This window comes from Eulemur rufifrons, chromosome 2 (genome assembly GCF_041146395.1).
Source record: "Eulemur rufifrons isolate Redbay chromosome 2, OSU_ERuf_1, whole genome shotgun sequence".
Taxonomy (NCBI): Eukaryota; Metazoa; Chordata; class Mammalia; order Primates; family Lemuridae; genus Eulemur; species Eulemur rufifrons.
The window spans coordinates 41283961-41299711 of record NC_090984.1 but is presented as its reverse complement, the minus strand read 5'-3'; the positions used below and the strand labels follow the sequence as shown (position 1 = coordinate 41299711).

At 47.5% G+C, this 15751-nt stretch overlaps 1 protein-coding gene across 1 annotated transcript in view; it reads right to left on the bottom strand.

The window, feature by feature from the left end:
* Nucleotides 1–15751, bottom strand: part of MYO5C (myosin VC) — a 79439-nt gene that overhangs the window by 49786 nt on the left and 13902 nt on the right. Inside the window, exons 8-12 of the mRNA XM_069492100.1 lie at nt 14711–14792; nt 13133–13240; nt 9745–9851; nt 6414–6679; nt 1912–1993 (exon numbers count right to left, since the gene is read on the bottom strand). Coding sequence (XP_069348201.1) covers nt 1912–1993; nt 6414–6679; nt 9745–9851; nt 13133–13240; nt 14711–14792 — 645 coding nt within the window. The remainder of the gene's footprint in view (nt 1–1911; nt 1994–6413; nt 6680–9744; nt 9852–13132; nt 13241–14710; nt 14793–15751) is intronic.

Genomic DNA, 15751 nt, shown 5'->3' with positions numbered 1-15751 from the left:
TAAACTTCCAGGAAATCCTTGCAAGTGCTAAAGAAACAGAAATTTGCAAAATGGGATGTAACTGAATGCCTATACATGGATTAATTCTGGAACAAGGAAAAGAAAAGAAACATTTGCTGAGTAGGATTTAATGTTGGGTCTTCTCCTTATGAGCTTAGGCAGGTATCATTGACTCATCTTTTAATTGATACATAAAAGTTGTGCATACTTCGGGGGGACATGTGACATTTGATACATGCAAACAATGTGTAATGACGACTCATTTTTGAAACAAGGAAACTGAGGCTGAGCGAGCCCAAGGTCCCAAAGGAGGAGGTGGTAGTGCGGAGACAAACCCAATTCAGCTTGACCCAAAGCCCACGCTCTCCACGACAGGCTGTCTTTGCCTCAGGGCTGTGTGGGAGAACCGAACGCCAAATGCTGAACACTAACAAAGATTTAACCTTTCCTTGAAGTCATTGTTAGGATTTTAAAGTGATTTCTATTATAAACTGGAATCAAAATTCTTTCTATGAAAACGTACCCAAAGTTTAGGACGGAAGCTAGAGGGAAAATATGAGTCAGTATTTTAGCTTTCGTGGCTTTTCAGAAACGCAGCCAAACATAAAAGGAAGCAATCTTGACTAGTTTCATGGTAAAGCCACATATAGAATGGTGTCCAAACAACTTTTAATTTCATTGCTCTCCGGTTAGGAAAAAGGCATAAGCACTGTTAGGGATGCAAAAGTGAAATCAATGAAGTCCCTGCCAATTCAGGGAACTTATTTAAGAGGTTAAAGTTGAATTTAAGGCCAGGTTCAGTGGCTCATGCCTAGAATCCTAGTACTTTTGGGAGGTCAAGGTGGGAGGATCAGTTGAGGCCAGGAGTTTGAGACCAGTCTGAACAACACAGCCAGACTCCGTCTCTACAAAATATAGAAAACTTAGCTGGGCGTGGTGGTTTTCAGCTATAGTCCCAGCTACTCAGGAAGCTGAGGCAGGAGTATTGCTTGAGCCTAGGAGTTTGGGGTTGCAGTGAGCTGTGATGATGCCACTGCACTCCAGCCTGGGTAAAAGAACGAGACCCTGTCTCAAAATCAATCAATCAATAAATAAAATTGTATTTAATACACATAGCAATTTTAAAACACCAAAGTAGCCACAAGTAACACTTAGTCGACATTTTTTAAGTGTCTTATTCAACTTTCTACTTCAGCACTCAACTTAGTATCTGGCATACATAATAGGCACTCAATAAAATTTTTTGAATAAAATAATTTTCCCAGCAGGAAAAAAATTAGAATCTATCTCCTGTTTCCATGGGAGGACATATTTGATCTTACTGGTAGTTAGGAAGGTACCAGATCCATCATGTTTTAAATTAAGGCTGGAGAAACTCATTCCCTTATTCCAGCAGCCAAGTCTATTTGGAGACACGCATGCAAATGAGGATAATTCCCCGTGATGGGCCTGGGAGAGAGGAAGGACACAGGAAGGGGCAGGGGCTATCAGGGCAGACTCTCAGGGCAGCTGTCTCTCAAAGACAAGCAGGAGTTTACAAGGTGAAGGTGAAGGACAGGGAAAAAATCGAAGCAGGAGGGCTAAGGCAGAGAGGGAAGCAAGTGTATATTCCGAGGCTTGAAAGGAAGGGGAATCTTTGGGCAACTCACTAACTAGTTTGGCTGCACAGAAGGTCTGCACCCAAGAAGGACAGGAAAGCTCACAAGTTGGCAGGTGGCTCAAAAAGGATGAAAAGGGAGAGCAGAGGGTGTGGTTTCACAATATGGCCACAAGGTGGTGCAATGACCCAGCCTGCGGCTCTTGAAGTGAAAATCTGAACCCTGGAGAGTGAAGGTAGCCGGCTGTGCCTCTTTGCATGTTCACGCACACACGACTGAGAACTAGTTCCAAGAAGGCAGAAGAGTCACCTACCAGGTTAAACTGTTGTTGCAGTTTTTCATTAGCATAATTGATGCAAAATTGTTCAAAGCTGTTCACGTCAAAAGTTTCAAAACTGAAATACAGTTTAAATAAGTTAAAATATAAGTTGAAGTAGGACATACGCATTCATTTATAGATTTTTTTTGACAACTTCAAAGCTTAAAAGTTTGCTGCGTTTTCTGCAAGTTTTAAATATATCTCAAAGCTTCTGGTTTTAATGATGTCCTGGCAGTCAGTTTATAAATAACCTTTTTCCTGGCTGTCCCTGGAAGGAACCTGGTACATACAAAACACTTAGCCGAGCCAGGCATTAAAACAGGCATGTCACAGTACGTGCATCATTGACTCCACGCAACAACACTGACCTCAGCATTGTCCTCCTCACTTTGTAGATCAGGAAATCAGACTCTGAGAGATTAAGAAACTTGCCTGGGGTCACACAGCTTGTGTCAGAACCTGGCCGTGAGCCTGCCTGACCGGAATGCCTGTGCTGTCACCGAGAAAGCAACGAGGTTTCTATTCCCCACTCCTTCCGTGTTGAGGGGAAGGGGCAGCACAACTTTGCCTCCCCACGGGGAGTTTGCCCGGTTCCTAGGGGAAAGGGCAAGGTCACTGAATACCCCGTAGCCTGGCAGATCCCCAGGTGCAAGACAGACGAAGCCTGCCTCCATTTGCAGACGTTCAATAGCTGTTTCTGCACTAATAGCTGCCCCGGGAGCTCCTGGCAGGTGACAGACATGGAAGCAGGCTGCATATGACACAACCAGGAGTGTCCTAAGGGGCTGCCACTCAGCTCCTGCCAGCGGTGGCCATGGGTGAATGCAGGCCAGGATGCTAGATCACCTGATTCTCAAGAAAAGCCAGAGAACTGGACTTTCTATTCCCACTCTGTAAATCATGGTGTGGGCCAAACACACAGAGGCACGGAATTTCCCACCCAGCCAGGCAAGCGCTCTGCTGGAAGGGGGCCTACTGGGTGCTTTCAGGTGTCAGCATTTATGTACCTCACCTCCCTTAACCCTGATGCCACCCGTTGTGGAGGACTACTGTGATCCCACTGGCACACATGAGGCTCAGAGAAGGTGACCACGGTGAGGAACAACAGCCAGCAAGTGGTGCCAGGAATGCAATTTGAGCCCCAGCTCTTAGTGCCTCCAGAGCCTTTGTTCTTAATCGCTCTAGTCCTAAGAGGTTCCAGCCAGCTCCAACCATGGGGCCCCAGAGTTTTGCTTGACTGAGCCAATTTGGCTCAGTTTAGAATTCTCCTGGGCAGGGTGAGGGCCTGGATTGTCCTCTAGACAGCTCCAGGGTGACTTGCAGCAGGAGCAGAACCCACACACCTCTGATGGCCCCACTCCACGTGCAGCCTCAGTGGTCCAGAGGTTCGGAGGCCAGGCCAGGCTGGGCCTGGGGCAGAATCAAAGGAGACTCAATGTGCTCTGCAACCCACAGCTGGGGCCAAGGGCAGAACTTTCTAGAACAGGGTGAAATGCTAAAATCAATGATTATTTTGGGACACTCAAAGCTGAAGTTTAAAACCCATGGAAAGACCTAAATCTGTGACTTAAAATGCCCGAGGCACATTGGTTATGACAACACTTCACATTTGAATAATGCTTATGGTTTTCAAGGTGCCTTCATAATTTCTGCCATTTGATCTTAAAAATAGACCAGGCACAGAGATTTACACCTATAATCCTAGCACTTCGGGAGGCCAAGGAGGGAGGATTGCTTGAGGTCAGGAGTTTGAGACCAGCCTGGGCAACATAGCAAGATCTGTCTCTACAAAAAAATAAAAATCTAGCTGGGTGTTGTGGTGCAAGACTATATGTAGTCCCAGCTACTTGGGAGGCTGAGCCAGGAGGATTGCTTGAACCCAGCAATCTGAGGTTGCAGTGAGCTACAGTGACACCATTGCACTCTAGTCCAGGTGATACAGTGAGACCCTATCTCAAAAGAAACAAACAAACAAACAAACAAAAAAACCTCCAAAAGAGGCCTTATCTTATAGACACAGAAAGTGGGGTTTAGAGAGGTTCTATGACTTTCCCTGGGTCGTACGACTGGTATGTTGCAGAGCTCACTTCCAGGGGTATGACCCCAGATCCAGGTTTTTCAACTCTGGGTCCAAAGAACACAAACACATGACAGGCCAGGGAGTCACAAGCCTTCATGCTGCTCGGAGCTTAAGCCTCAAAGCTAGCTCACTTTCAATGATGCTAACTTTTCCTTTGAGATGTCCTTATTTCCAGGTTAAACTGAGCTCTTTCTAAAGCTGCAGGGTATGCGTGGGCAAGGGCTAACCTCGAGGTGAGCAGCTGGAGAAAGTGGGCAAGGATTCGCCCCAGACTCTGGCTATCCTTCTACTTAAAGGAGAGCTTATTTTTTTGGAGAGGTACCATTAGTTCATGGGTGGCAGTAAGCACATTACTTTCATTAATAGAATTTTGGAAGAGGAATTTAATTTTAAAAATTAAAATTGAAGATTTATTCTAAGAAGTCCTTGTGAATTTACAAATACTCTTGTCTCAGGTTTGTTCACTTAACCAAAGAATTAAAATTCCTTACTATAGTGGTCCTGAGGCCTGGAGGGCCTGAGTCCCACCTGCTGGTCATTCTCAGGCTCGCTGCTCCTCGCACACAGCTGGCCCTGCTCGGTCCCCTCCCCTGCTGGCCTCTGGCACACCCACACCTTGCTGCCTTCCCAGGACTCACCCCAACCCCTACTAACTGCCTGTCTCTCCCATTAAAATTGAAGCCCCAAGAGGGTGGGGGCCATGTGTCTATTCTGTTTACCAATCCCCCCAACATAGCACCCGGTACACAAACAATTACTGGATAAAAATATGAAATAATATATTCTTAAGATAAAGCGTTATTTTACTTTTTTTTTTTTTTTTTTTTGAGACAATCTCACTCTGTCACTTGGGCTAGAGTGCAGTGGCATCATCATAGTTCACTGCAACCTCAAACTCCCAGGCTTAAGTGATCATCCTGCCTAAGCCTCCCAAGTAGCTGGGATTACAGGCACGCACCACTACACTTAGCTCATTTTTCTATTTTTTGTAGAGATAAGGTCTTGCTCTTGCTCAGGCTGGTCTCGAACTCCTAACCTCAGGCAATCCTCCGCCTCGGCCTCTCACAGTGCTAGGATTACAGGCGTGAACCACCTCACCCGGCCTAGGGCTATTATTTTAAAACACAGAAAAGAACAGAGAATAATGTAACAAATATGTAGTTCTACCTCAATGACAGAGACTATTTTTTAAATCAGGGCTATTATTTTTTGAAAGCTTAAATTTTTACTGGCTGCTCAGACACTTTCTTGGAACAAGACAAGGCAAATAATGTACTAGCCTGGCCCCGCTATGTATCAGTATTTTGTAACTGTGGCATATACTATTAACTGGGAGCTGTATGTATCAACCTAGACTCGAACGCAGTAACTCCCTGAGGCACCGTCTCCCATGCAGCAGCTCTGGGAAACGCCGCCTCTGCCTGGGCAGGAAGCAGTCCAGCAGCAGGGCTGCGGCCCCCTCCACCCCAGGAGGCAACAGCAGGGCTTGGCTCTCCCCTTTGGAACGGGGATGGGGCATCGAGCTCCTTTTCACTAGGGTATGGGAGGCGATTCCTCAGTCCAGGTGGAATCCTCTGTGATGCCTTTCCTGGGACCGTCTTCCCGCCTCCTACTGAGAAAGCAGGTTGGTCCCGGGAGAGGGGAGAGGGCTGTGCTTGAGGCCAGTTGCCAACAGACAGGGCCCGAGGGACAGCAGGCCCCGCAGAGCCCCCTCCATGCCGAGTTCCATGCTGGCTGTTCCATAAGCATCTTCAGCCTGAGCTGGGGCTGAGATTTAGAAATGCAGGATGAGGCAGAGAGAAGGGAAAAGAACTTCTTCCCCGGGGTGGGAAGGGCTGGACAAACCCAAGACCTTATTATCCAAGGATGGAAAAGGATTTCGGTGAAGAGGTGGCTGATCAGGGGCCTGAGGGCTTGGGCAAGGTGCAGGTCTGGTGTGACCGTCACCCCCCATGGAATGGGAAGGGACCTCAGAGCTCTGCACCTCAGCGGACTTTGAGGGGAACGGAACTGGGTGAGAGCCTCACACCAGGCCAGGTTCTCCCACCCGTGCAGCAACCTCGAACAAGATACTGAATTTTTCTAAGCCTTGGTTGTTGCATCTCTAAAATGGGGATAATTATAAGGTTGTTTAAGGATTAGGTGAAAAATGCATGGAAACCAGTCAGCATTGGAGCTGGCCTACAATGAGCTCTTGCCGTGGGCCATTAGTAATTTAGCATGTATTTAATGCCCTCTAAATAAAAGGTGCCACAGCCCAGGAGACCATACTTAACACCCACACACGCAAAAACAGAGAATGTCATCTTTCCAATCATGTGAGACATGAAAGAAGAACCAGAATAAAATGATCTAAAAATAACGAGGTATTCGGCATTTAAATGAGGAAAGACAGGCTCACTAAAGAGAATCTTACCCATAAATGTCCAAAACACCAATAAAAGTGTGCTGCTTGCCTGAAAACTGCAACGCTTGGTTAATTCTCTCCACAATGAAGTCAAACAGGTGGGCATAGATCTTTTTGGCCAGCGCGTCCCTGGCGTTGACAGCCTGGGGCCTGGTCATGGGTTTGACCACTGTCTCAGAGCTCGTGATGATTTTGCGATTGCACAGCCACTGAGCGACTTGGCTACTCTCCAGGCCCAGAAGCTCACAGAATACCTTCAGGTGACTGTCATCCTCCTTTAAAAACAAGCACAAGCTGCATCAGGGCCACCCAGCCATCCAAAGCAGTACGACCTACCTGGCCAAGGCACCTGGGCCCACACCCAAGCCTGTGAGAGAGGTGAGGAGTAGCTGGCGTGAGGAGTAGCTGGCGTGGGGACGCCCGGCCTCAGGAGATGGAGACAGGCCTGGAACAGAGCAGGAGGGGCCGCAGTGGCATGGATCCTGCCCCTGGACCTTGTGATGCCAGGCAGTCCTGGGCTGGGTCCCACAGATTTTTCATTCTGGCCAAAGAATGTCAGTGGTTATTAAGGCCATGGAAGCCACCCCCTGGCCTGCCCTCACCCTGTGCATGTAGACACAGCCTCCAGCCCTTTCTCTTCCCTTGGCACCATGCCCAGACACAGTCAGAATGTGCACTCATCCTGTCCCCACCTCATGTGCCCAGGGGTTTGCCTGAATGCGTGGCCCAGGAGGTACCTAGGTATCAGTGCTAGACAGAGCCTGCTGGGGTGCCCTTAACTGAGATGTCTTCTCAGCCAGCACAAGGGCATGGTGGAGGACTTCTGGATGCTCCAAGTGACACTTGCTTCTCCCCCAAGCCTGGGCATGACAGCTGTCCGACTGGCCAACAGACAAGGAGAGGAAGGTGCTCGCAAGTGTCTTCAACCAGTGTGGACACGGTGCTCTTGTCACTTGGCAAGGAGATGCAGCTCCATGTGACCAAGCATCATCATTCCTCTTGAGCAGAACCTCCAAGGCAGGCTCACCTGCAAGCACCACTTCAGCCAACAACGCAAACCATGTCACTGCCTTTAAAAAGCCTCAGAGTATGGGGAGGAAGCACTCCAGAAAGCCCTTCCCTCCTCGCCGCCATCCCCACCCCTTCTGACCACTACCAATAACGCAGAGCTTGTTTTTGATGTGCCTGACCTCCTTCATGGGGAGGAGATTGGCACAGCCGCTGGTTTCCTTCCTTCTGAGAAAGAACCAAGCTTTCCCTGTTAAAAAAAAATCAGCTATAGGTGATGCAACCACGAAAATACAAAGAGATAGCAGTTTTTTAAAAAGTAAGATGGCTTCATCCAAATTAATTTGTCCAATATTTCAAGTTCCTGGTACTAATGAGTGGTGTGTGTTTTCCAAAGTCAGGACCAATAGTCACAGATTGGTCATTTCTACAAAGGTTCTTAGAATACTTTCCAAAGGATTTTCAGTCTATCAATTTTAATTCCTCCTCCAGAATAAGACCTTCACAACAAACGTCATGGCACAGATGCCCGCATCTCTGGGTTGGCATCACGTTTTAGCCTACGGGAGTTTGAGAAGAAAAAGGGCAGAGCCCAGCTTCTTTGAGGTAAAGGAAGAAGGACACAGAGGGGGACTGCCACTTTAAGTACACCACTTCCCTACCCCAGCCTGTGGTCACCTCTCTCAACCTCCCAGTCGCTGGGAATCCACTAACTCTGTGAGGCCTGGACACTGGGGAGCTGGGAGGGGCCTGAGTGAGAGCTGGGGGAGGGGGAGGAGAATGACGTCACGCTCACGGGGCAACAGGACAGAACCACTGAGCCACGAGCCAAAGAGCTCATGCTCCTTTCTGCTCTGCTTTGTCTCCCTAAGCCGCAGGTACCAGAGAGCCAAGAAGCCACCAGTTGCACCAAATTATCAACCGTTCTCATCAGTTATTTGGGGGACATGAAAATAGACATTGTTAGACTAAATCTTTGTGTCTCTCCAAAATTCGTACGTCAAAGCCCTAACCATCAATGTGATGGTATTTGGAGATGGGGCCTTTGAGAGTTAACTGGGGTTAGGTGAGGTCATAAGGGTGGGGTCCCCCCATGGGATTAGTGTCCTTCTAAGAAGAGACACCGGAGGGCTTTTGCTCTCTCTCTACCGTAGGAGGACAGTGAGAAGGCAGCCGTCTGCAAGCCAGGCAGAGAGCCCTCACCAGAACTCGACCACGCTGGCACCCTGATCTCAGACTTCCAGCCTCCAGAACTGAGTGAGAAAACAAATGCCTGTGGTTTAAGCCTATGGTATTTTGTTATGGCAGCCTGAGGTGACTAAGACAGACATGTTAATACAAAGCTTTAAAGGTATGGAGATTTTACATTTCATAGAAACATAGTAATATTTTACTGTGTGTTTATTTTCTTTGTTACATGGACATTGATGAGACTAATTAAATGCATATCCCCCAAGAATCACTACCCATACTATTTTTCACAGACACACGTAAACTTGTGTCCATTAAATAAAAAACTATCACAAAATATACATGGAGGTATGTTCCCAGGCAGGAGGCTGGCACCAATGATACTTGATCTGAGCAGACAGACGGAGTGCGGGCACCCCTTCTGCTTAAAGCTGTCCAGCACCCTGTGGTCTCACACAGTCTGTACCATCCTCTTCTGGCCTCATCTACACCCTCCCTTTTGCTCAGTCCTCTCTGGAGATACTGACTTTCTTGCTGTTCTTCAAACTAAATCTCCTGCCTAAGGGTCTTTGCATTTGTTCCTTCTCCTTCAAACGTTCTTCCCCATACACAGGCATGACTGGCTCCCTCATCTTCAGGCCTCTGCCCATGACACCTGGTCACAAAGGCTTCTCCGACTTCCCTGCACAAAAGACACAGCCCCTTTGCACCTCACTCTGTTTTATTTCCCTCTGTCACAGCCGTCACCAGCTGCCAGCTGCCTGGGCCTATATTTGTTTATTGCGATTCCTCCCCTGCCCTCCCTGACATCATAAGCTCCACAAAGCGTTTGTTTTATTTTGTTCACTGCTGTTTCCCCAGAGCCTACAACAGTCCCTAGCACATAGTAGGTGCTCCAAAAATATTTGTTGAATAAAAGAAAAACACACAGAGAGTCCATCCCCCGTCCCCCACTGTTGTAAGGGGAGGAAGCTTTACTCTTGGAGGCAACCCCTGGCCACCCTGGCTTCCTCCTTCCTGTTAAACCAGTCTATCCAGGGGCCCAGCTGTGTCTGCCACTCAGATGCAAAGGCAGGTCAACCATGACCAGTTCTACTGACAGCCTCAAGCCCAAGAAGGGTAAAACAGACGAGTATCTTACGCTGACTGAGGACCTCTCGTTGCCCACCGCCATGATCTGCACGTTGCCCAGATGTAGGATGGCTGCCAGGATCTTAAAAACATCCATCTGAAAATCTTCCTTGAAACCTGGAAACAAGCATTTTCCCAAATTAGGAATTTACTGCATTTCTTCCCTTACCAGTAAGACAGGCACCCGGATCCTTTCAAGACACGCAAGTGCCATCAGTGCCAAGAGCTGGGACAGGGAGCGTGACGTGGATCCTGGGAGAATCTGGCGCACTCTCCTTTTTAGTTCGACTTCCACAGACACACAGCGTGAATGTTACAGCCCACCAGGTTTCCCCTTTGCATGGCTGCTAGGAAGTTCAGCAGAAAAATTAATATCCAAGTAACCCTTTCACAGCAGGTTCCTGAAAGAATCAGCTCTCGTTTATTTTGCGCTTTCTTCATTTTAAATGTTTTTCTTTTCTCTTTTTGCTCATAAACTCCACGAATCTCTGAATCCCTTTTAAGGTGGGATGCTGGAGGGACTGCATCCACCGCTCCAGCTCCTCTGCTCTCTGCCCCAGGAGACGGACCTGAACAGGCCAAGGCTGTGGGCTCTTGCGCCCTCTGGCCTCTGGCAGGGTCTGATTGATGGGGAACCCTGGCAGGTCAGAGCGCAGGAGCAGAGAGGGGTTCTGCGCGTGTCTTCCCCTGTCTCCTTCCCTGCAAAGCTACCTCGGACTGGCTGTGTGGCCCGACTGACAGCTCTCTGCTTCTGTCCTGGTGCTGACTTTACCCAGTGCTCCTTTCAGGCTCCAGTAACACCCCTGTGCCCGAACGGGAAAGAGAAGTGAAGAGTCCTGCTGCTGTCCCCGGGTCCCCACTGCCCCTCATGTCTCCCCTAGACCCTACCCACGTCTTTGCAGTTGGTCCCTTCATGTATAATCCCTCCCTCTTTCATCCTACCGTGTGTCTGCCCCATGTTTCCCGCTGGGACCTTGACTGACGCAGGAGGAGTGTAAGTTACGTCTACATAGCATATGCAGGCATCAGGAGGAGATCAGCACATTTCCTGGAGCTAAAAATGCACTAAACCAGCCGCTGGGAAGGATTCTGTGCCCGACCTCCATAACTCACAGTGGAGAACCTGCCAGTTGTGAGCCAGGCTTTGCCAGGTCGGGGTCCCGCAGGTGTGTGTTAGGGACGCTGCAGCGGGTCAAGGAGCTGAGAGATGCGCCCGGCAGGCAGGACATTTACACCGATGTCCGTGCTCCCTGCACGCTGGGACGGACCCTGGCATGGAGGCTGTGACTCCCCCCACTCCCTCCAAGCACAAACGCAGCAGGCCCTACATGCCGAGAAGCGCTGCCGCCGCCAGCTGCTGCGTCTCGCTTGAGGAAACCTGGACTGTTTCATTAGCAGCTAGGTCATGTTCTTAAGTAATTTCAAGGTCAGGTATGGTGGCTCACGCCTGTATTCCCTGTGCTTTGGGAGGCTACAGCAGGAGGATCACCTGAGTCCAGGAGCTTGAGATCACCCTGAGCAACATAGCGAGACCCCTGTCTCTACAAAAAATTTAAAAATTAGCAGGCATGGTGGTGCATGCCTGTAGATACAGCTACTTGGGAGGCTGGGGCAGGAGGATCACTTGAGCCCAGGAGTTCAAGGCTGCAGTGAGCTATGATGGCACCACTGTACTCAGCCTGGGCAACAGATTGAGACCCTGTCTCAAAACAAAAACAAAAACAAAACTCATCTACCATCTAGGACAAGGGGGCACAAGTGTTTTCTTACTAGGCTTTGCAGGTCATATAGTCTACGTCACAACTATTCAGCCCTACCACTGTGGCATGAAACAGCCGCAGACGACAGGGGAACAAAGGAGGTGTCTGTGTTCCAACAGAACTTCGTTTATAAAAACAGGCCAGTCTGCTGAGCCTGGCCTAGGATATTTTGTAGTGATTGCTTTAAACATGTACTGATGTCTGTACCGATATAGCATGTCACAGTTCATAAACCATTTTTAGACATTATCTCCCAATCCTGACAACATCCTTAACAGCTACTGTGGTGGCTACTCTCCAAGCTGGTCCTCGACACAGCACCCTCCCCGTGAGTCATGAGTCTGAGCCGCTCCTATGACTTGTGTTAACCTTCTAGACAGAACACAACAGCAGCAGTACCACGCTGACTTTTGAGGCTGGTTCATAAAAAGCCTTTGCAAATTCTGCCTGAGCCTCTTGCAAATGGCTCTGGAAGAAGCTCGCCACGCCGTACGTCCCACTACCCTAAGACCAGCATGCTGTGAGGAAGTCCAGTGACGAGGTCACCTGGAGGGGGAGACGCCCTCCTAGCCATGAGAGAGAAGCCGCTTTCAGGGGCTCTAGTCCCTGCCACCACCATGGGAGAGGGGCCCAGCTGAGCCCAGTCAACCCGGAATCACGGGATACAATAAGAAACTGTCATTTTAAGCCACAAAAAATGTGGGGAACAGCAACAGATAATTGGAACAATTAAATATTTTCATTATTACTCCACTGTACAGATGGGAAAACTGATGCCTTGATACAATAATTGACGTGTGCAAGGCCACAGACTGATCTGTGACATGTGAGAAAACTGGAGCCAAATACGTGACAAAAAATAATTAAGTGCTAAATGGTGAGGTCAGAGAAGAGAGAGGCCACTGGGTGGGACAGCATCTGTAAATCATGAGCTTGTTGGAAAGTAAACAGGTGCAGGTTCTGCTATAGTCCTGGAATTCTGCCAGCCAATCCCAGTCCCTCCCTGGGGACTCTCTTGAAGGGGACAGGCGTGACTGCCCCAGCCTCTTTCCGCCTGCCCACATCACCAATAACAGCCATGGGAGGTGGTGGATTGCTGTGCCCCGCCCTCCCCTCAGGACATCTAGGCCTGCGCAGGTCTGGGCCAGGGCAAGGCGGGTTAGATGCCCAGGGCCAGCTTCGCCAGGCTTCTCTGTAGTCAGCCCGGAAGAGCTTCAAGCAGCCATGAGGCTTACAGCCCACACCTCTAACAGCAAGCCGGCAAGGCTGAAGGAAAAACATGTTCATTTCTAGCTTTTTAAGGGAAAAGCAGAGCCTTCATTACTTAGTCTCCAAATACATTTGGATGGCTCATCCTAAAATTTGGATTTATTAAGAGTCTTCAGAACACTTGCATGCTGGGAATATCTGCCTTTTCTTTTATTTTCTCCTTCTTTTTTGTTCAATAGAGACAAGGTCTTACTATGTTGCCCAGACTGGTCTCGAACTCCTGGCCTCAAGTGATCCAAGTGATCCTCCTACCTCAGCCTCCCAAAGTGCTGGGATTATAGGTGTGAGCCACTGTGCCTGGCCTTTTTTTTTTTTTTTTTTAAATTAAGAGATAACAGCCATGCCCTTGAATAGGATATTTTCATTTACCCAGTAGCGTGAAGGTCTTCTGAGTCTCTATCATGTCGGCTCGGTCATTCACACCCTCAATGACAGTATTGCCTCCCATTCTTGTATAATTAAATTCTTCCGCAGTCCCTGAAATCAACAAGTAAGATTAGTTATGTCTGTAACACAGAAATTTGGACATACATGTTTATCAGAAGCAAGAAGGGATGTTCACACTTAATGAGCTACGTCAAGCACTTTACATATGTTATTTCATTTATTCCCTTGGAATTCTATGTTAAAGATGCAGGAGCTGAGGCTCAGAAACTTGCTCAAGGTCCCATAGCTGATGATAGTAGGGTAGGAACTTAAATGCAAGCCTGACCATATAGCTCATGGTTTTGTTCCTGCACCTAATATTTTCATACAAATTTATTGAGGTTTACTAAATGTACAATAAACTTCACACATTTAAGATGTACAATTTGAGGTCCAGGTGCCATGGCTTATGCCGGTAATCCCAGCACTTTGGGACGCTGAGGCAGGAGGATCACTTGAGCCCAAGAGTTTGATACCAGCCTGGGCAACACAGCAAGACCCCATCTCTGCAAAAAATAGAAAAATTAGCCAGGCATAATGGTATGTGCCTGTAGTTCCAGCTACTCGGGAGGCTGAGGCAGGAGGATCACTTAAGCCCAGGACTTTGAGGCTGCAGTGAGCTATGATGTTGCCCTTCTAGCCTGGGTAACAGAGTGAAATCCTATCTCAAAAAAAATTTTTTTTAATTTAAGATGTACAATTTGATGAATTTTGACATACATATAACCTTACCACAATCAAGATAGTGACCCTATATACACGACTAATATTTAAATAGCAAAGAACCCTTCAGAAAGCTCTTCTACATGTTTGCTATTCACATGCTGTTTGGCAGACAAGACATGGATATAATCTTCATGTGAAATCTGTAGAAACTGAGATTCCAAGAGTACAAGCACTTAACCAAAATTAGAGAGTGCAAGTTCAGCTCCAACATGGTAGAAGTTACCTCTGATACTTCTTGTCTGCCAACACAGCACAAACAATCAAGACAGGAGAGCTGTGACAGTACAGGGTTTGGGGCCATTTGTGCTTAAGGACAAACAGCTCTACATCTCAGCTGTCCCTGAAATATCATTAGTTATGACTACAAACAATGAATGACCCTGAGTCATCAAGGAAGTTCAAATTATGATAGAGGTGCTTTGTTTAAAAAGACAGAGAAAACGATATCATAAATGTTAGAAAAACAATTATCTAAGCATGTTCAAGTAAAAAGGAAAGTTTGGGGACTTACAGCAGTAAGTTCCAGTAGTCAGGAGGTCTTATTCAGATGGCTCTAGCTGAATGACCACAATCACCCTATGAGCTTTGAAAACAACCCTGGGGCTGCCGAGGCCCCCCACCCCCATCCCTCTGCTTGGTTAGATGCATCAGTGCCAACCTTGAACCCCAAGGATCTTATATCTTTGGACATAATAATTTTCTTTAAAGTTGTGTTACCATAATAAAAAGACATTGACCTAGAATTTAAACCCCTACAGAAAAGAGAGACCTTTCCACACACCACCCATCACATACCCAGTTTAAGATGTTTAAACTCCGACTGCTGTGCAGATGCACAAAGCTGATAGAAGATGTGGTAGTTTCGTTCATTTTCTGACTGTAAAATAAAGACAAGTCCCAAAAGTTACACCAACTCTTTTTTTTTTGAGACTCTTTTGCCGTGGCATCAGCCTAGCTCACAGCAACCTCAAGCTCCTGGGCTCAAGCGATCCTTCTGCCTCAGCCTCCCCAGTAGCTGGGACTACAGGCATGCGCCACCATGCCTGGCTAATTTTTTCTATATATTTTTAGTTGTCCAGATAATTTCTTTCTATTTTTTAGTAGAGACAGGGTCTCGCTGTTGCTCAGGCTGGTCTCGAACTCCTGACCTTGAGCAATCCTCCTGCCTCGGCCTCCCAGAGTGCTAGGATTACAGGCGTGAGCCACCGCGCCCAGCCTACACCAACTCTTTACAAGCAAAAATGTTAGGTTTTAACTAGAGGGTCCTAGATGGCTCATCTGTACGGACATTTCTGCTGTCATGGACGCTGACGTGTACGACCAGCTCACAAGCAGGTCCTTCCTCTCAGCTGAGTGAGAACTGGGTGGCCCAAGATGGTCTTCTGAGTACTGACCCCAGGGGAAATATTCCATGAAAATATTCTATGAAATGGGAATGATGTAATTTATACTAGCTGAATTTTTTAAGAAATTCCCCGTAATACAAGGTTTATTGTTGCTCTTCTTCTGGGCAAAACTTTCTCCATTTTCCTGATAGAAAAGCCTTTCTCTTACCCACACCCCCACCCAATAGTTCTGATCCCACTCCCTTCCTGTTAGGAAAGCCAGTCTAACAGCTCTTTCTGTTTCAAACAGATTTTGTGTTCTAGAAAGATATGCTTGCTTTATACACTTAAAAGATTTTTTAAGTGCCTCAAATTAAAAAGTTGTAACCTTTTCCCTCAGTCATGCCACCTGCCTGATACTGCACCTATGCATCCATTTTTATTTTTAATAAACAGGAAAAGAATCCACAGTGCAAATGAATGACAGGAAAATTCTATTCCTCAACTCACA